Source organism: Stegastes partitus, unplaced genomic scaffold, assembly GCF_000690725.1.
Source record: "Stegastes partitus isolate 25-593 unplaced genomic scaffold, Stegastes_partitus-1.0.2 Scaffold589, whole genome shotgun sequence".
In the NCBI taxonomy this organism is placed as follows: domain Eukaryota; kingdom Metazoa; phylum Chordata; class Actinopteri; family Pomacentridae; genus Stegastes; species Stegastes partitus.
Window position 1 is genome coordinate 149,786 of NW_007578320.1, and position 21,128 is coordinate 170,913.

Below are 21,128 nucleotides of genomic sequence, written 5' to 3' on the forward strand. Positions count from 1 at the left end.
GTCGGACTAGTCATTAATTGAATTAAATATCTAAAATTATAAGTGATCTTTCAAGTTCAGTAAACTCAAAGGGTCACTGTCTTATTTCTTCATTTTAAAAAAGAAACTGCCTGCATATCTTGACATAAATGCTCTAAGTAGGATTTAAAACCGCTTCCTCTAGTCCAAAGGTAACATAATCTGCCTACAATACAAAACGGAAGTAAGCCCACAACTGTGACATATCACCCAAAACTCAAATGATTCAAAGTTGTTGCACCTCTCAGTAATTGTGCAATTTGTAGGTTCGGAATTGCCCAGGGGTTATCAAATGAAATAAGAGTTTCTGTGACAGCTCAGACAGTGTAAAGGACATTACAGACCAAGGAAAAAGGGAAAAGGCCCAGATAAATTTGATTGGCTCAGATGGAGTCCAGCATGTTTGGCATGAACCTGACCAGGACTACCACAGTGAATACATAGTCCTGCCAGTGATACAACAAATCCTAGCTGACAACATGACTCCCCGTCTACAGAAGCCTGGCAAAAGAGCAATATTCCAGCATGAAATTGAATTAAAGCACCCTGCCAAAATGACACAAGTTTCAAAAGAAGAAAAAAAGGGAAAACTGTGACCTGGTCAAGTATGTTGCTTGACGTAAATCCAGTGGAACATTTGGGGTATTTTAAAGAGGAAAGATAGAGCAACACAACCCCTCCAGCAACAAGCAGGTGGAAAAAAAAAAAACTGATAAATGACAGAACATCTCGAAAACTTTCGCATCCTCCATGTTTAGGAGGATGAAGTCTGCATCAAGAATAAAGATGGATGTGCCAAGTATTGAAAAAAATAATAATGAATTGAATCTCAATAATGTGTTAGGGTTACTGACATTTGTTGGCTTGAGTTCCTACTGTGGGGCCTGTATTTTTTAACATAGTAAATGTAAACTGTTGACATATGCACAAACACCCAACTGTACAACTTAGAAGTAATGCATTCGACATTTAAATGATATTTCACAGGGGTGTACTCACTTCTTTCGCACACTGTCCAAGCAGCCTAATTCTTTTTCACATATTCTTCTTCATGTCAAGACCTGGCGTCTCAATTACCCAAAATGCAACTTGATATCCACATTTGTATGTTTGGAGGTTCATGTGTGTTATGCTGTTAGCCTGGAGCGACACCGACTCAAGCGAAATCACGTGAGGTGGTTTATCAGGCTTCACTCAGCTCCTATGTGGCCACAAACAACAGCTTTATACAGCTTTTATATGCAGTAGATTACGGACTTAAAACTGGTCGGAGTCAGGCCATAAACAGCTTATGTCCACATATATCATCCAGGAGCGCTGGTCTTCATGGTACTGTATATTAGTGTTCATCATCCCTCCCTGAACTGAGGCACCTCTGTCCGGCCCGGCCGCCTCCCTGCAGCACCACCCAACACTTCCAGACCCTGAATGGCTGCTTTGTGTTCAGCAAATGTTTGGCTGAAATTCTTTTTTTTTCAGCAAACGTTTGGGTAAATGAAAATCATTGCACGGCATTCAACTTACAGCTGAAACAGAGACAGGACTGTTGTTGTGTACCAGTGTATGTCCAGCAGACTAATGAGGCACTTTATTAAAGTGAAAGGAAAACCATAGATCCCTTTTTTTCCAAAGTAAAAAGACTTCAACCGACAGTAAGAGATACTCGACGTTTCCCCTGTTTTTGAAGCATTGTTTACATCTGAGTGGTCATGGTTATGTGGAAATTTAGTCATCCGAATGTTTTTCCACTGATGAGTTACGATGAATCTGTGATAAGTTAACCGTATCTGAAACATCTGCAGCTCAGTCCTTCTCTTTATATGACCACAAAACTGCAAGTTTGGTTCATTTCATTCACTGTAGTCTTATGGTTGAGAATATTTTTCAGTTACGGTGGGATTTTAAGAGGGTGCTTTTATCTAAAATGTCTTTCTTAATGTACATCTTATTTTTTTAACCATTATATTTTAGTTCGTTCCAAGGGTGAAACATTCTATTCTATCACAGTTTCATAAAGCCTTAGGTGACCTCTTGAACTTGCCTTTATTATCCACTGACCCACTCAAAATCCCAAAATATGCAATATCACAAAAATGGACAATTTTTTTACAACAGCATAACAGTACATTTGACTGCAGTTCCTTAGTTGGATTGACTTCGCTGTATTTTACTAGTTTCCATAACACCATGATAAGAAATGCCAAGGTCAAAACAAAGACTCCCAGGGGTAATTTTTTTTCCATACCCTTGTTTAATCCAATCTGAGGTCTGGAAAAAGTTCTGGAATCCATCTTGTTACTGGAACAGCTGTGTATGTGCAGTCGTCCTGCAGCCTCAAACACATCTGTACCTCACAGTCCCAGTAGCTGCCACCGCTCCTCCCAGTCTCCAGAACCCAGAGCCTCGCCTCAGTCGCTTCCCTGGAAACTCTGCTGAATTCTTGTGGCATTTTAACTGGCATTCCTCCTGCTACAGTCTGACACACACACACACATACAGACAAAGACACGCACACACAAACAAAGACACACACACACAGACACACTCATGCATGCACAAGCCCTTACATAAGGTTTCTCTTTTCTTTTTATGTCATCATTTCCTGAACAGATCCACAAACCCATATTTCTTTCACCACTGTTTATTTAATTACACAATAAAAGCTTGGCAAACACGCCTGATATTTAGCCCCACTGCATATATATATATAACATATATGATAATGGCATATATATGTCAATATTACTTAGACTGCATCCCATAAGACTGTCACCTATAGCTGCTGATTTTAAATGAAGCAGCTGTTACTTTCAGCCATATAAATACACTGCAAGCCTGGCAGTCGTGCTTTACTTGTGTCAGGATGGTGAACTTTAAATTTTGTTTTTTGCCTAAAATTCTAAAATAATAAAACATCAAGCCTTCTCATTAAACTTCAACTGTAAATGTTGCGTTTACCAAAAATGTTGTGTGTGTGTATAAATATATATAGGTGGTCTTTGTTTATATTTCTATTTGTGATGCTAATCCATAAAGGTTAGACTTGTTCATTCTGAACACCCATGGGTTTTGTTGTTTCGACCTCATGTGGTCTGGTAACACCAGTAGTTTTAAAGGTCTCATACTGTGGCCCTTTTTTTTAGCTACTTGATTAAAGTAAAGTTTAGCTCAAAATGCTGCAAAGATGGTTCATTTTGCCATAAGTGCATAACTCTAGGTTTTAGCTCTGTTTCAAACAGGCTGTTTCAGTGTCTGTAGCTTTAAATGTAGTTGACCTGCTGCTGCTTCTTCAGAAGACGACTCTCTCTGCATCTGTCATTGACGGCGTAAAGCAAAACGGTTATAACACAAACATAAATTAAGTGTGCAAGATGTGGACTTTCTGTTCTTACTTTCTCTCTACAGAATCATTTTGCATGGAAATATTGCTAACTCATGTGTAAAGTGGGCTTGTCCAACAACATAGCGGTTATAAAATCAGCAACAAATACAATCTATGTGAGCACAGAGAGCAGGAGAGAAGAAAACAGCTTTAAAAAGCATCATCTGAGTTTACGTTGGACTGAAGCACAGCAGTAACTCCACAAAGTCTATGTTTATTGGTTTTTAATTGAAGATCTCACAATTTCTGAATGTCCCTCAGCTTTACAGTTTCCACATAACTATGACCTGTGACCATGCTATCAAAGCTAATGGCAACATTAGCCTCATTAGCCACACAATCCACTAACATTTTCCTATTGTTATGGGAACATTGCCATCAACAATAAAAGTAATCCACTGGATAATCCATTCCTCAGTTGCTGGCAGTGCATGAAGACTCCTGTGTTCACTCTTGCAGCCGACAACAGAACGTTTGGTGAGCTTTGTTCATGGCTGAGACATTTCAGAGTTAGCAGAAGCAGCTCTGAAGAGTAAATATACCTGGTGGACTGTGAGGCAGCTGCTCATTTTGAATGCTCACCAAAGTTTAGTTCTGGACAGCTATTGGCTCCTCAGTTGGAACATAGCAGTTCAGTAAACGTCTAACTGGCTTGTAAAGATGGGAGGCTATCTAGTTGCTGAGGGGGCTTGAGGAATGGTAGAAGTAAACATCTTCATATCTTGCCAGCTTTTACTTCACACCCCCAAGTTACAAAAACAACTACAAACCATAATAATGGACTTTCATCATATGAGACATTCATGTGGCTACTGATACATGTTACTGTGTAACTAGCAGTGCTGACATTTTGGCTCGTCTCTACATGTGCTACTGTTACACTGTGTTTTAGCACTTAACACTGCCTTTGCTTACTTTAAACCAACAAGGACACAAAGTACTAAAAGCGAAACAGACTTTTTTTTTTACAACAGTTGCTGAGCATGCATATCAAACAATACTGCTGCATGACAACTGATGGAAAGACCAGATTATTTTTCTTACATATGTGCGTCACTGACTCTTAGGATAACATACTTTACTGTGACTATAATGACTGTTCACAGTGACTTCAATGTATGAAAACCTTGTATCTCCAGATTAGAGATTTAAGAGATGAATTTGGAGCCCAAAAAGCTGTGCAAAGTAGGTCATTTATTACACATTCGGTACGGACTGATGAAACTCTAACATGTTAATCTATTGGAATCATACATGTAGTTGCATTGTTAGCTGAGAACAGCTGGTATTTATTAGGAGATACATGCTTTTTTTGGAGTGTGAAATTCTTCTTAGGCTTTAAAAGGTCTAAAAATACCTCATTGCAGCATCTCAGAACCAGGCTGTTTTTCTTAGTTCATGGACAGTTTACAGTTTTAAGACACATGGTTTCCACAGGACAGAGACCTGTGTAAATCCAGTGTCCACACAAAGAGTGGAAATGGGAGGTGGGAGCAAAAACAAAGAGCTTTCCTGTTGTTTAGCAAGAAAGGAGAGCTGTCCTGGGCTACACGACAGGGATGTTATTCTGATTTCTTCTCTTTGATACCTGGGATTTGTGTTTCTTTTTTTTTTTTTTTTTTTTAAAGGGGGTGTTCACCAGCTCCCATTCACATATCTAATGGGAGATTCCCGCTGCTTTCCTGCTGCTGTTCCAGGAGGGTCAGGAGGGAAAGAGGAGTGAAGCAGACTGTGGAGAGAGAGAGAGAGAGAGAGAAAGAGAGAGAGAGAGCGACTCTGAGGTACAGAGGGAGTTTTTGCTGCTGAAGGAAAAGCAGAGTTTGTAGGAAGCAGAAAATGGGACCAGCTGCCACCTTGCTCGCTCTCCTGTATTTATGTTCTCTGGGTGTGTGTGTTCCTACAGGGACGAACAACGCTGCACCAACACAGGTCAGGACTTTATATACTGCATATTCAGCTTTTTTTTTCAGCTACTAAAACATGGTTTCAGCTGATTTTGAATTGGAGATGTTGCTGCTACTGTTGTGTCTTGCCTTTTTTTCCTGACTATGATCCATCATGCCGGTTTGTTTGGGTAAGACACTGAGCCCATTCACACTGCTCTGAGTGCATGTCTGCGAATTTGTGGAACTAAAGGAGACATGGAACATTCTGATTTAATAGATAAGATGCTGTATTTGCAAAAAACAAAAGGGGTGAGTGAAGTATACATGAGTTTGATATCCTGTGAATCTGCTGTAAGTGATGATATCATGGGATGGATGACAACACCAGACATGTCAGTGACTAATGAAGGATTAATGATGACACACCCAGAGAAGCAGGTCGACCAGACAGGTTTTTCTTACACTGGACTTTATCGTCAGACTGGAAAATGAAACACACCCCTTCCTCTGTCGGTCCATGAGACACTGAGAGAAGTGTGGTGGGTACTGTTGCTTAGTAAAGTAGAGATGTTTTGAAGCAAAGCTGGATGGATGTTTTGGCAATCGCACCAAGACTTGACATTAAATTAAACTTTTCAAGGACAAAAATGCAAAAATGTTTATTTCTGCATTCATCATTTTGCTAACAAGGCAATTTGCCAGTGCTTCAAGGATCATGGAAGTTTGTTCCATGTCCCTAGCAACCGTATTTTTTTATCCACAGACCGTCTCATCTTAAAGGAAATAAACTTAGTCGAGCCCCATCAAGGTTCATAATTTTGATAGAGCTGTAAATGTTGGCAAAGTGACCTGACTTTACTGTAAGGAATCTTTGAATATGAGCCAGGTCCAGATGTGTATGAGGAGCTAATCTGAATTACCCAGAGTTTAGAGACTGCCCTAATGAGCTTGTGTTGAACATCTGAAGCTTACTTTAATAAGCTGTGGGAAAACTGGGTTTGTTTTCTTCTCCACTTCATCTCCAGAGCCAAGAAGCTCCCAGGACTTAAACATCATAAGGATTTTTCTGTGTGTGTCTTTGCCAGGCGTCTTCGCTAAAGGTGAAGAGGGCAAGAGGCGACTATCCCGATATTCTACCAGAACCTGAACCCGAGCCAACCAGCCCAGTATCAGACTTTGAAAACTCATACAACTATGTCTGTATGTTGTTTATTGCATATTCAAAGCTTTGTTTAGCCAAATACTGTACAGTTGTAGTCGAAAGAGGCAAATATCTGTGCGTATAAAAAGTTATAGCCTTGAGCCTTATCTCTGTAGTTTTAAAGTAGCACAGTAATATTTCATATTTAATGCAACACATCTGCATTTGGTTACCTTGTTTTTCCTGCTCTCTTCCTTTTCTATCATACTCTGGTCTGTCTTCTATTCTGCTCTGTCCCTCAGTGTCCAGACTAGCTGGCATGGACCAGGCCATCCACAAGTTAAATGTCGGTCACTACACCCTGGATGTTAAGGTCAGCCAGCTGATGGACCGTCTGTCCAGGATGGATGGTAAGACTAGACACTTCTTCCTTCAAATCTTTTCACTATGTTGTTGGCCTATTGGTACTATGTTTCTAGCATTCCCACTAGGTCATTTAGTTTCACAGACAAATGACGGTAAGGATATAATATAGGGGTTTTATTTTCCACCGCAGACCTTAAACCTAAAGACGACTAATGAGAACGATGCCATGTGCTGTACTAAGTTTTATGTTTCCTTCTGTCTGTGGTTTCTCATCACTAACATGCCAGCTAAAGTCGGGGAGCTGGAGGACAGCATCCGGGAAGTCTACCAGCACAGCAAGGACAACCGCAAGGAGATCGGAAGACTGGAAGGTATAAGTGGGGCTAGTTTTTTTTCCCAATGTGACTAGATGTGTCCATGTAGATTCTCATCCAGGTCGTGGTAATCTTGTGCTTCAGTTGAAGACATTCGGACCAGATGTTTTGGATTAATGAAGATGTTTCACCTCTTGTCAATAAGGCGTCCTCAGTTCTAAAGAAGGAGTCCCAGGTATTTATTTTCACTCCCAAATCATATGGCTCATGGTCCATTCACATTAAGAATCACGTGCAACAAGATGTCAGTGGTTGAGAAACTGCCTGGTGAGGGATGTCCAAGGTACAAACGTATGGCAGAACATAGGAGAGCGAGCTACTTGGGACAACTCTTAGCAGCTCACCTGAATCTGAAGCATAAGGAATTCCACTCTGAGGACAGCAATGAACACAAGACAGTCAGACAGATGGTTTGAGAAAGACGTTAAAGGAGCCATTTATGTTAAACTGGAGCTGCTATCTCTCAACAGGTCTGCAACACCACTTATCAGATACTTACAGTGCAGTCCTGACATCTCCATCCAGACAGTTTCACCACCACTAACACTCTGAGTCATTGCTGACTGGGCAGTTTTCCAAGCATTCACACTTTGAGGCATGTGAGTCTTGGACCATTAACGGAACATTAGCCATGTGATTTGGGGGAGAGAACAATTACCAAAACTCCCCACAATTCAAGTTAGAGGAGCTCTATTGGATCAGAGGTGACAAGAAAAGACAAAAAAAAAGAGAAGTCCAGTTGTCTTTTATTGAATTCCTGTGATGTGTTACCTTTTAAAATTAGAAATGAGATTGCTTGAAATTGTTTTTTACTCATGTTAGTTGCTACATTGTGGACGAGATCCCTAAAATATCCAAAGCTGACATCATGCAAAAGGCCCTGAAGCAAGTAAAATCTAAATTTGATCTGTGGGGTTTTGATCAATAATAAGGAAAGATCAAGACATGCAAGCCTGTCATTAATGTTCTCACAGCTGCATCGAGATAAATAACACTTTTAGGTCTTGTAGCTTCTAATTTATTATAGAATAAATAAAATATTGCATGTGAACGGCAATTTCTCCACTTTGCATTTGATTAAAGAGGAGTTAGATAAGTTGAAGACCAGGAAAGGAAATTAGTTTGCCTCTGTTTACCGTGTGTGAGAGATTTAAGTGTACACAGAAAGACAGGATGGAAGACAAACCAGGCACATGATGCAACATGCTGGAGCTGACATATCCATGTTCAGTATGCAAATAAACTTCATGTTAGTATCAAAGAGGTGTGTTGGAATTTGACTGTATGACACATCTCTGTCAGCTTCAAAGATCTTTGCAAATTAACTACTGCATGAAGGAAAATATTAAAGGGTGCCAGAGGTGCACTCAGATATTTGGAAACTGAAGAACTGATGTCTCAGCAGCGATAAGTGCCTATCATCCAAATACCAGCAGCTGCTAGAGGCATGAAACCACAGCATCAAGAATTAATCAGTGTTTTGTTCTGATGTCTGTATGCAAAACCAGCATTTTTAAGAGAGAATTGTCCCTACTGCTCCCCTCAGCTGCGTGGCGTGTTTTGGCAAGTTTAACTCGCAGTTTGTTTTGACTCTGTTATGATTTTATCTTACCAACCTCATCAACCTTGTTTCCAGGGGAATGGGCAGCTGTTTTCAGGGCAAAAACTTCCATACACCCACTACATACGACATGATCAAACAACAGACAAAGTTAGCGACTAGATGGAGAACACGATCGTAGCTGAAGACAGGAATTTACCTGAGGTGTTGGTAGAGACCAAAACAGAGCTAAATAGAGGTACTCCAAAGGAACTGTGTGTTTGCCACAGTCACACTGAACAAAAATATCAATGATACATGCAAATGGTCTTCTTTTCTGACTTTTTATGAGATTTTTTAAAAAAAATAAAATTTTTATTGTTGTGGTGAGAAAATAATTAAAATTAAGTCAACTGTGCACATAAAGGGGGCTGCAAGGTGGTTAGCGGTGGTAAGCATCGCTGCCTCACAGCAAGAAGGTCGCAGATTCATTTCCTGGTGAGGACAACTGGGATCTTTCTGCGTGGAGTTTTCATGTTCTCCCCGTGCAGTGTGGGTTCTCTCCAGGTTCTCCAGCTTCCTCCCACACAGTCCAAAAACATGCTGAGGCTAATTGATGATTCTAAATTATCCGTGGGTGTGAATGTGAGTGTGCTTGGTTGTCTGTCTCTAAGTGTAGCCCTGTGATAGACTGGTGACCTGTCCAGGGTGTCCCCTGTGTTCACCCTGAGTCAGCTGGAATAGGCTCCAACCCTCCCTGTGACCCTGGCGAGGATTAAGCGGTGTATAGATAATGGATGGATAGATGATCAGATACTGGGACTACTGCACAGACACTCCTTTGCCCAGTAGGTAGAAAAGGGCACTTTAAAATGCAACTTTGTTCGAATGACATGATGCCTTAGGTGACGAGAAAAAGCCCAGAATGGGCTGTTGGCATGTCAGGGTCAAAGCCTGACTATCCACAACTCCACCATTTGTTGCCTAAGTAATCATTTTAGACCGCCCTGGATAGTGTCTGACAATGTGATGTTCTCCTCCAAAATGTCCACCAACTTCACCAAGACTTTCTACAAGAGTGGAACAACATTCGTCAACCAGCATTTATAACCTCGTAAGCTCACATCGGTGCAGATTTGTGGCAGTGCATGATGCAAATAGTAGATACACTCGTTACTGGTTTATGATTTCTGCTCTTTGACTCTACTCTCAATATCATATCCAGTAGAGTGCATGCTTGGTTGTTTCAGGAATTTGTAGGATTTATTAGAATAAGCACATCCTGCACTGATATTTTGATTCGGTATAGTTTATAAAGGGTTGTTCGGCTGCCTTCAAGAGGCTAAAAATTTTATTAATGCAGGTTTTAAGTGACTTTTTTTTGTGTTTTGGAATCAACACTCGTGGGTATTACGATTTAAACTTCTTTTTCTCTTTGCTTCGTAGGGTGCGAGAAGGGACGTAGGATGGGATACAAATGCTACCTGGTGTACAACAGCTACGAGGATTACGCCGGTGCTTCCAGAAAGTGCCTGGAACGCGGCGGACGCATGGCGATGCCCCGCGACCGCAAGGAGCAGGAGGCCCTGGCCGAGTACGTCAAAGCCTTCTTCCAGCCGGGGAACTGGCCTGTGTGGTTGGGCATCAACGACCTGCGCTCTGAGGGCATGTACCTCTTCGACGACGGGACCAGAGTCTCATACTTCCAGTGGCGTAAACACTTTCTGTCCAGCCAGCCGGACGGAGGGAGGCGGGAGAACTGTGTGGCCATGTCGTCGGACGATGGCGACTGGTGGGACCACTACTGCGATCGGACCATGAACTATCTGTGCGAGTTTGATGACAGGGTGGCTCTTTAAAATGAACTCTTTTGAAAATATTCTTTCTCTATCACATTACTTCTACTTTATAATCAGCTGTTAAACATTAAAAATAAAAAGCTATTTTATTTTCAAATAATTTATTTCCCTTTAAAAGACACGTACCTGGAATACCTAGGATTTTTTTCATATAAATATCCAGTATAATTTCATTTAAGTACTCATGTGGCATTCTTTAAGTGGTATCAGCATCTTGCACCATAAAAACATTCGCCATGAAAGTATTTCATGGTTTTAGGGAAACATATGTCTCAAATGCACACAGATTCCTGTCTTGCTGTTTAAGTTCTGTACTGAATAAGTCTGATTTAGTGTTTTAAATATGATATTATCCTTCCAGCTGCAGTAATATGAATGTAAGCCAGTCAGGACTTTGATGTGATTTCATTCATGGAATTCAAAATATTTGTTTAAAGTTTCCAAGAAAGGCAGAAAATGAGAGGCAGGAGGAACTTTCTACAGAATCAGCACATATGAAACATCTTGAAGATATAAATCAGTGTATGTAGGTTGCACAGGAATTAAATAGTACTTCTTTATTCCGACTGACGATGTTTCAGTATGATCTGGCGCAGAACATGACTCCTGTCAAAGTGCTGGTTATCCAACAACTTTGGCCATAGCAGGCCAACGTTTTCAGAGCTACAGTCTGACTTCTGATTCCACTTTCAAGCCCCTAAAATGATACATCACAGCGTGCAAACGTATCCTACATCTGAGTCCTCCAGTGTGTAAAACAAAAAAGAAGCTGTATGGAACATAGGAGTGTTATAAATCTTTACTACAAGTTGACATGAATTACAGCATCATCTTCTAAACAAACAACATTCAAAGTTAAAAGAAAGATTTAATTCCTCAGTACATTCCCAGTATCCACATCATTGTAATCATGAGTGCTTTTTTTTTTTTTTAAGGTAACTGGACTTCTTTTTTTGGTTCTTGTGGATGTTTCACCTTTCATTTTAAAAACCTTCCTCAGTAGATTCTAGATAGTTCACTTATCAGTACTTAGAATGCAGTCCTGAGATCCCTCACTAGTCAGTTTCACAATTATTTACATGTTTCACAACCATTCAAACCTTAAGGCACGTGGGTCATTAACAGCCTCCAAGTCCATGTGATCTGGAGGTGAGAGTAAATGCATGGGCCACCAGCCAGTTAGAGCTGAGGAAGAAGTCCAGTTGTCGTCCACTGAAGCACAAGAGCTGGGTACATTTTGGTTTTTCAACCAGTGCTGATAAAATACAATGACTTTTAGTGCCAATACCAAAATAAAACATCTGATACCGTACTTTGAGAAATACGTAAGTAATCTTGTTGTTTTTTTTATCTAACAATACCAGCTGAAGCTCTAAAATGCTAAATATTGTCTAAATGCACGCAACTTGACATAAACTCAGGATATTTTTTGCCAAATTGTAAATTGAATTAGAGAAAACAATGACATAATTGACCACATACTGCAACCAGTTGTTGGTACTTCATATTTGCTTTGCTGTAATCCTGAGGGATCTAAACATCAAACTGTTCATGACTATTCTTATTTTATTAACAGATTAAAAAAGATCAACACAGCAGCAATTACATATTTTTTCTACTGTAAAAATATTTAAAAATATATCTGCATTAAAAGATTACATTATTTTTCTTGAACTTCTCTTTCATTCAATTCAGTAGTCAGCTGAAGCATTGTACTGCTAAATTACTGAGTAATGAAGCCTTTCATACCCTTCAAAATTAATAATGTCACCTTAGCTACCATTTAGGACCACCAAGACCTGCAACGATGTATTTTTAACGGTAAAACTGCTAAAGCAAATCAGTGTCTTTTTCTAAGTTTAATATCATACACATATATATATATGTACTATAAAATCAAGTGTTAATTAAATGTCGTTTCACTACTTCTTAAATGCTTCCAGTGAAACACTGACACAGCAAAGAAGAGCAGTTGTCTTTGTTCACAGTTAAGCATCGATCACATCTCTTCATGATGTCATGAGTGCAAGACGTGACGTCATCAAAGTGAGTCAAAGAGCTGCTCTTCCTCTGTGGTGTCAGTGTGTTTTAAACCTCTGATCAACTCTGGCTCAGTAAATCTGCAAGTTGACATGCAGATATCACAGCTTTTGGTCCAAATGTTGATGTTTTAAAGCTTAGCAGCCTGCAGGATGTCTGTCACCGTCGGCCTGTCCAGAGGGGTTTTAGACGGATGACAGAGGAGCACCTTCCCTGCGTCGTTCAGCAAAAAGTCACCTCCCATCTGGAAACAAAAAAACCACATTGAAGCTGATGGTGTTTTCTGAAATTGACATTTAATCAAAAGATCGATGCAAAGTGAAAGTGGACTCCCACAGAGAACGATTAGCAGCACTGGTGAGCTTTTTAGCCTCTTTCAGCTCACTGTTTTTACTTCACAGCCAATAAATGCACTAATAAAAGTAAAAATACTGAAGTAAGAAGCTGCAAAAATACACATCTGGGTTGTTGAATCCAAATTTCTTGTTAGTCACATTTAGGAACTAGGTTGAAGGAGTTGACTGAAGATTTGTTGGAGATTAGACGAGACCACATCACTCATGGTAGTGTGTGCTAATGAGGCAAAAACAGGTGACAATTAGTGCATTTTCTTCAACTTGCAACAGTAGTGATGAAGGTTCAGAGGGCTATGAAGTGTTTGTGCGCCATCTATACTGTGTTGATGGAATTAGGCTCTTGCTGTGGTCGGAAAACATCAGATTGAAATATGGTTCCAATTATATTTATTAGTGCTGACTCTGTGAGACTGAACGGCCTAATAGTGTGGCTTGTCTCAACAGCAGTTAGACGTTTGTTTTGGGTCATTTTCAACTAAATGCACAATTCATTTTTAACTAAAACAAGATGACCATATTCAGCTTAACAAGCAATACCGTCTGTTATTGTTATCTAATAAAATGGAGAAGGACAATTTTGCAGGCTATTGGTGTAACAGGTACCAGACGAGTTTGGTCATTATGTTGATCTGGGAAGAAAACTATCCAGATTATAAAATACCAACTGAATACCGAGTTTTCAAGATGCGTTATGGGTAATTGGTAAAGTCACTTGGAACTCAGTAATCAGGACATAGAAAATTAAACACACAAAACACTCAGCTTGGGCTTTAAAAAAAAAAGTCACACAGAATAAGCTCAAACATTCAAATGATTGTCTTGAATTAAGGCTGATAATATTGCTCCATACCATTCTGGATGGAAGCAAAAAGCAATGATGTGAGTGAATGTTGTGTTTACAACTTGTTGTCCCTGCCCCCTGGTGGTTAAAACTATATTGCAGGTTTAAATTAGTTTGGATGTTTCCTGCAATTTTCTGTCATGGCTTAGGTGGTGCATATGCTCAGTAAACCAATGGTTGTGTAGTATTCCAGGAGTAATGTGCAAGACACAATGCAAAGATAAAGCACTATGTTCTCCACCACATCAGTATCTAGTCAGCGTCAAAGTAGTTTGCTGTTTTGTCCATTTGTACCTGATAGATGTCTTCCAGCAGACGAGAAGGGACGTCAGGGAAGTCTCTGTTGACAGCTCCGTACTCTGAGTACTGTAGCAGGCAGCTGAACTTCATCACTTTGGCGTAGGACGAGCCGAGGCCAAAACTCCTGTAGACCTGCGGCAGGAAAGATATATTTGTCCACTATTTACTCCGGAAGCCTATTTTGGCAGATTTATATAGTCGGCGGCGCACATTTGAAAAAAAAAACGACATCAGCTTCTTTACACCCACATATATCACGACTGACGATTGCTGCTGTGACATGTGGAAATGCTACTGCGGCTTCTGCCTTCGTTGTCGGTTGTTTCCATTTCACATTTGCTAACATCTGGTGGTTGAATTTTCAGAATGAATGGTTTAGAGGCTCAGCTTGCTGGGCCTTTATGACACATCATCAAACAGCTGCTAAATCCTTTGGTTCCCCCTGCTTTGTTGTGCTGAGTCACAGCCGTGTCTAGTTTCCATATATTACACTATATTACAGCCCATTTCATTCATATGCACCTGCCCATTATACACAGATGGAGCGTACAAATGCAGATTGGATCTATTATATTGGATTCTTTTCAGAAAACAAGCCTAGTTTTATAGAATTCCCTTATCATGTCATTCATTTAATCAGCTGATTAGGGTGAAAACACACATCCCAACCTTTCTCTGTGGATCCAGCACCACATCGAAGGTACATCCAGTCTGCTCCAACCACACCTGAGCTCCCTCCATGCTGGCGAAGGAAACCACCAAGACCCGCACTGACCGAGCCTGCAGGAGGGTCTGCAGAGCAACGAAATGACAGAAAGTTAAACGGATTACAAGCCAGCCGAAGAATTTGCTTTTTGCTTTCTCTTGAAGATTCACATTTTTGTTCCGCTGCCAGTAATTTATTTATATGGAAGTAAATGAGCTGTGGTTGCAAGGCCGAGTGAAGACAGCCACTTTGGAAAAAATGTTGGAACCCCTTGTAGCCAGAAGCAACTTCAAAGTGTCCGCACAGTTAAAGGGATAGTTTAGCATTTTGGGAATTAGTTATGGACCTTCTTGCTGAGAGAAGACTAATACCAGCTATACCAACAACTGGTTAGCTGTTCCTGGCTAAGAATTAGCACCATTACAAAACCACAACTTCTCTTTTTGAATCCATTTGTGTTTATTGAAAAATAATATATTAATCAGCAAGCTTTAGCAATGCAGGTTGGACAAAGCCAGGCTAACTACTTCTGTACCCCTTAAAAACAGTTGTTGAGTTGAAAAAAAATTAAGTGGGGATGGTGGATTTTATGTTTTTCAGCTCCATCTGAGGGACTTTGGATTTAAGAGGAAAAACAGTGACATTTTAGGTAAGTCAAAAGTCATGTAAATCACTCATTACTTTTCATAAATCAACCATTCTGTCACCACATGTGTAATCTCTGGACGTAGTGATAACAACACAGCTAATGATGCTAGGTTGCTAACGACGCTAGCGGTTACTGGCTAACTCGAGTTTGGCTTCTCAGTGGGGTTTAGTTTTGATTTTATCAGTCTGGGCTGAGCACGATAATGTTTGTCTGAGATTTCTCTGCCACTTCCTGGTTATTACTTTTTGACAAGCTGTTGGTAGTATTTATAATAAATGTCTGCTTTGTGGAGTCCAGCGGGTACTTTTCCCAAATAAATCAAAATTGAGTTCTGAGCAGATTATTACTATTTTTTTTAAAGATTATTTTTGGGGCATTTTCTGGTCTTTATTTCACAGTTGCAATGAAACGAGACAGGAAATGGAGGGGAATGGACAAGATATCATGTAGTAGATAGTCCCAAGCTGAGAATCCAACCAGAAGGACATCTGCACCCATGTGGTATCCATGCTAGTCACCTTTGGGTGGCCTCCTCCAAGCAAATTATTGATTTGCTAACACATTTACCAGTTGGATGAAATGGTAGGAAAACTGACCAGAAAACCTTTTACTGTAGTGTCTTTCATCTGTTATCCATTACTGACTGAATTTGAGGATGTTTTTAAAATGGTCACTCGAAAAAAATATATAAAAAAGAGCAAAGGCGTTAAGATATAGCAGATCTTAAACAACACAGTGATGCAAACTACTTTTGTTAGTTATTACAAAATGTACTTGTGCATAATGAGGTGATGTTGTAGCAGCATGGATGAATATTGTTGTACAAAAAAACATCCGTAGCATCACACTGAAGGTACACTGACCTGACTGGCCTCCAGCTCGGCCACGTGGTCTCGTCACGGCAGTCATCCGACATGTCTGATGAGAACCAGCAGCAGCTTCTGACCCTGGACTAGATACTGATCCAGAGTCACGCTCCTTCAAACCCACAACACAACAAAATCCGATTTAAGGAAATACCGACACATTCTGGCTGCCCATCTGAGCCGATCGGCAACCAAACTGTGGTTTGTAATTAACAATAAACCACATCAAACGCGACTTCAAACCAGCAGAAGTGGTGTGTGTTGGTTGTTCAAAGGTCGGGACGCTGTGTGAACCTACTTTCCACTCCGTGCGTCTGTGAACGTGGTATCAGGGCTTAGGCTGTCTGCTGTCTTTGCTCCTGAGAGCTGCTCATGTGTTGTCTGCAGGCCTGTGTCCACACTCTCCAGGAAGGAGTCCCAGTCACTCTGCAAACACAGTGGATGTAATACGTAGCTCAAGTTAAAATCCATGTCTGTTTAAATAGGATCAGTCATGATCTCGGGTGCAGACACATAGAAAAATAATGTCTGGAAAATTTGAAAAATGTGAAAACAGGATAAAAAAAAACCCCAAAACCTGTAGCTTAGTAGTTTAGATGTTAATTCAATACTTTTACTTCTGAAAACAAACATCCTTTTTTTAGATCTGGACATCAGCTGATAGTAATTTTCTTTTTCCAGTGAGGCTGTTGAGAGTTTTCTTAACAATCAATTAAAAGTCCATCACACAAAGATATCCATCTGACAGTTCTGTTAAATCGTGAACAGCAGCACATCCATAAAAGTCTGACCATTTCAGCGCTAGTTTAGACCAAATTCGCTTTATTTCATGTTTTCTATATACCAAGCCACCATGCATACATCTCACACAGACGCTACTGGAAACAGAATAATTTTTGCTTCGTAAAGCATTTATTAATTGTCATAACTGTACAGGCTTTGAGAAAAATTAGATGCTTTCATTAAATATATATAATTTATAAAACTTGAGACTTCTGATAAGGTAAATGTAATTTAATACCAACATCATACAGGACAAAAAAATACAAAAATAGTTATGATGGAAAACCAGCAGGGTCTATATATGATGCTATATGTGATCTGGATACACAGCAGGACACAGATAGATGGATAACCAGCTAAAAATAATTATTATTTATACTTGCACTGATTGGTTGATTAATCAATTTGTCGATCACAGTTTTCAGTCGTTTCCTGAACAATTATATATATATATATATAAACAGGTTTTAGCTACAAAACATGAATATTTGCTGTTTTTTTAGGGCATATATGACGAGAAATGAAATATACATATCACATTTACACTAATCAAAATGCAAAACAAGGGAAAAAACTGCAGAAAAGAGAAAATAAATAATGACTTTTCAAATGAAGACTTTAATACATTCCAAAGCCTTTATTTAAGCAAATGGAATTTAGTGTCGTTTTAAGATCAAGACTTAATTGTTTTTACATTTAAAACATTTGGAGTGTAATCCTGATCTCCTGATCAGAAGGAAAGATTTACTGTGTCTGTGAGCTGGATGTAAGGACTTAATGTAAAAAAGCTAACTGAAAAAATAATTAAAACATTAAAAAAGGAATAAAATCGTGAATACAGACCTCCAGCTGCTGAAGCTCCTCCACCTGCTCTCTGACTTCTTCATGGCTGAAAAAATACTCAAGTTATATGACGCACCTTTTCAAACCAACTTATTCTATTCTACAGAAAGTCCAAACAGAGCTACGGCAGCCTGCTACATACTATACTAACAATAAATGGTAAATGGACTGCACTTATATAGCACTTTTCTACCTTAGCGGCACTCAGAGGACTTTACAATGATTTCTCATTCACCCATTCACACACATCCATATACCAATGGCGACAGAGCTGCCATGCAAGGTGCTGCCTGCCACTGGGAGCAACTTCAGGTTCAGTGTCTTGCCCAAGGAAGGGCCGGGGATTGAACCGCCAACCGTACGATCAGAGGACAACCACTCTACCACCTGAGCCCCAGCCGCCCAATATATCTCTTAGACTTTAAATTATTGACTAATAGAGCTTTGCGTTAGTTCAGGCAGGTCACAAGCTGTTTTCTGTCTCACCGTTCACTACTCGAGTCCAGCCCACCCACACGGCGCACTTTATAAGTGACTCAGTGTTCATTCATTCTGCCTGCTCCACGATCGCCACATCGCTGCTACACCAGCCTCCACAGATCCACACATCTCCTCCTCCTCCTTTTTAAAGGTTCAATATGATAACTCTCAAAGGTTTAACAAAGAGGGCTGTCTGTGCAGAGGTTGGCAGGGAGGAGGAGGACGAGGAGCCAGCTGGGGGCAGTGTGCATCCTGTCATTACATCTCGACAAGCTGAAGAAGCCTGAACTGCTCAGCCAGAGACACGCCTTCTAATCTATAGAGGAAGCAGAGAATCAGGGGATTGGTCGTTTCGCACATTTTGTGGGACAGGCGGTTCACATCAAATCAAATCAAATCAAATCAGGTTCATTGTCATTTTGCTGTACATACACAGCAGTACAGGCAAGATGAGAGAGCGTTTCTTCAGGATTATTCAACTAGCAGGTTTTGCAGAATGCACACCTGGAATAAGACACTGAACATTACGTGTCGCTGCCTCCTGAAGGGGCTGCTGCTGTGTGCGCGCTGGACTGTGTACACTGTGGCGTGTTAAGCTGGTCTCCTTGTTTCTGTTTTCATATCATTTAAACATCTCAGTCTCTGCCGAGAGGTTTGTGATCTCAGGGAATGTCTGTGTCGTGCTTGTTCAGCATCACTGCAGCAGAGTCACCGGCAGACGCTCATGCATGTCATGTGTCCTGTCTGAATTATTCAATGTCGGGAGAGATTTCTTGGGATTCACACAAGCCTATTGTTAGTTAAAGTAGAATTATGAGACCATGTAGAAGTGGTGATGACAACTATAAAACTTCTGAATACTTTCATTGAATTGTCTATGACAGCTGTGAAGCCTGTTGCATCACCTGTGTGTGGTACATACATAAAGCTGAGGTTGACTGAATTGTCATCACGAGAATTGTGGGAAGTTTTTTGAGCGGTGATATGATCTCCCCCAATTTATTGCATTAAATAAGGAGGCCTCCCACAATCTAAAGCACTAAATAATAATGACATGTTTCGATATGCTGCAGGGAACGACGACACCTGCAGAAACTTGTAATACAAAACCCACAATCGAGACAATTACCTGCTCATTTTCTATTGCACTTGTTTACTACTCCCTGTATGACATGTCCTTGTCTACCCTTGTCAACGAACAGCGAAATCATGCACTGGGTAATTTTTCCCATCATAATTTTTCCATGTGAAGCAGTTCGTTTTCTGTCCATCGTACTTACCGGTAGAACTTCTGCCAAACAGCCTCCGCTTCACTCTTCGTTTTCACCCCGAGGCTGTTCAACAGCAGCAGGTTGGTTAATTCATAGGAGCTTTAGCCAAAGACAAATGTGAAATGTGCTTCCATAAGCCTTTAGAGCCCCCCTCCCACCCCACTCACCTTTTGTAAAAGTCTGCTCCGACCGTGATCAGGCCGAGCAAAGTGGTGATCTTATGCGGGACTAAATTCTCCAGGGAGACTGCGTGAGAACAAAGAGCCACAGTTTTTTGTTGCGACCAATTTATGCAACGTCATTATGTTGGCAACAAGCATGACAGGGATTACATTACACCACCTTCATGCCAGTGGGGCCTTTTAATCTAGTGACTTGATCACACTGACCTGCTTTAACAATGCTCAAGAAGCAGGTTTTGTGGATAAGTTACAAAATATTCATAGGAGACCTGAGAACTACAAAGATAAATATGTAATATGTTTGCAGTAAAAACCCTCAGACACTGAGATGGATAAAACAGAAGGCTAAAATGAAAGAACATATTACAGAGTTGTACACTGAATCTAACCTGTAAATACAACATCCAGAAAACATAACCCCAGACTCCATTCAAATTTATTACATTTTTATGCTCTTGATCTTATTGAAAACAAAAAAACATATATGTACAAGAAATCTAAATATTATTTCCCAATCAAATACAATTCTTCTTTAATTCGGCGTAGAAAATGTTGCTGTCAATTTAATGATTCATCTGTTTTTGCTTTAACTATCTTTCATATAACAGGCACTGAAGTCGCATCGAGCACAGGCTTGTTTAACAGGACTGAAGTTTAAATTTCATAACAGTTGATGCAGTCGTGTAGCTTCTGGATCTTTTGTATGCCGAATTACTCAAGAGAACGAAACACATTCAGAAAACACAAAACTAATTTTCTCCACAGTGTCTAACTTGTGTTGCAACAAAACATGATAAAATGTTGAAATTTCCAATGAGGTCCGTCGCTAGACGCACACCTTACTTCTGTGATCAGGCCTACCTGCTGCATCGTCTTTGGCGTTCTGCAGGAGAACTTTGCTCAAGTTGACCAACAGAGTCAGAGCACTTGTTAGAGTCTCCTGTGATACAGTCACATCCTCAGCCATGCTCACCGGCTCCAGCCACAGCTGTTCTGACAAGTGATAGCAGACTGGCACCCATGTGGAACAAGTACATCCTGACCACGTGACTCGATCATGTGGCGCCTGAGGGCCCTTATGCAACACCTAGTGGTGAACAGTAGGAACTACAAGAGAAAGGTCCAATCAGATTATGATGGATTAGGGAGCATTTTAATGTACTGGCACTGCAATACATTTACACTGTAGGATATTTCAAAACATGATTATGTTAAAGCACAAAGTAACAAGTCATAAAGAGCTGA

At 40.3% G+C, this 21,128-nt stretch overlaps 2 protein-coding genes across 2 annotated transcripts; one reads left to right on the forward strand and one right to left on the reverse strand.

The window, feature by feature from the left end:
• Window positions 1-5,000: 5,000 nt before the first annotated feature.
• clec11a (C-type lectin domain containing 11A) lies at window positions 5,001-10,958 on the forward strand. Its single transcript, XM_008289028.1, has 5 exons — window positions 5,001-5,329; window positions 6,372-6,486; window positions 6,730-6,837; window positions 7,081-7,164; window positions 10,154-10,958. Exons 1-5 carry the CDS (start codon window positions 5,237-5,239, stop codon window positions 10,564-10,566), a joined length of 813 nt encoding a protein of 270 aa, XP_008287250.1. The 5' UTR covers window positions 5,001-5,236; the 3' UTR covers window positions 10,567-10,958.
• Window positions 10,959-11,350: 392 nt separating this feature from the next.
• selenol (selenoprotein L) lies at window positions 11,351-20,883 on the reverse strand. The gene is given in 9 exon segments (XM_008289029.1): window positions 11,351-12,850; window positions 14,098-14,235; window positions 14,773-14,895; window positions 16,322-16,436; window positions 16,623-16,750; window positions 17,951-17,996; window positions 19,711-19,764; window positions 19,869-19,947; window positions 20,745-20,883. Coding segments are annotated over 9 exon segments (903 nt in total). The 5' UTR covers window positions 20,851-20,883; the 3' UTR covers window positions 11,351-12,736.
• Window positions 20,884-21,128: the final 245 nt, after the last annotated feature.

What these genes read in the sequence shown, in the direction of transcription:
- clec11a (XM_008289028.1), top strand. Translation starts at nt 5,237, where the DNA reads ATGGGACCAGCTGCCACCTTGCTCGCTCTCCTGTATTTATGTTCTCTG. An exon ending in ACAACGCTGCACCAACACAG is followed by an intron (nt 5,330 to 6,371) that starts GTCAGGACTTTA and finishes TGTCTTTGCCAG; the next exon opens with GCGTCTTCGCTAAAGGTGAA. An exon ending in CCGTCTGTCCAGGATGGATG is followed by an intron (nt 6,838 to 7,080) that starts GTAAGACTAGAC and finishes CTAACATGCCAG; the next exon opens with CTAAAGTCGGGGAGCTGGAG.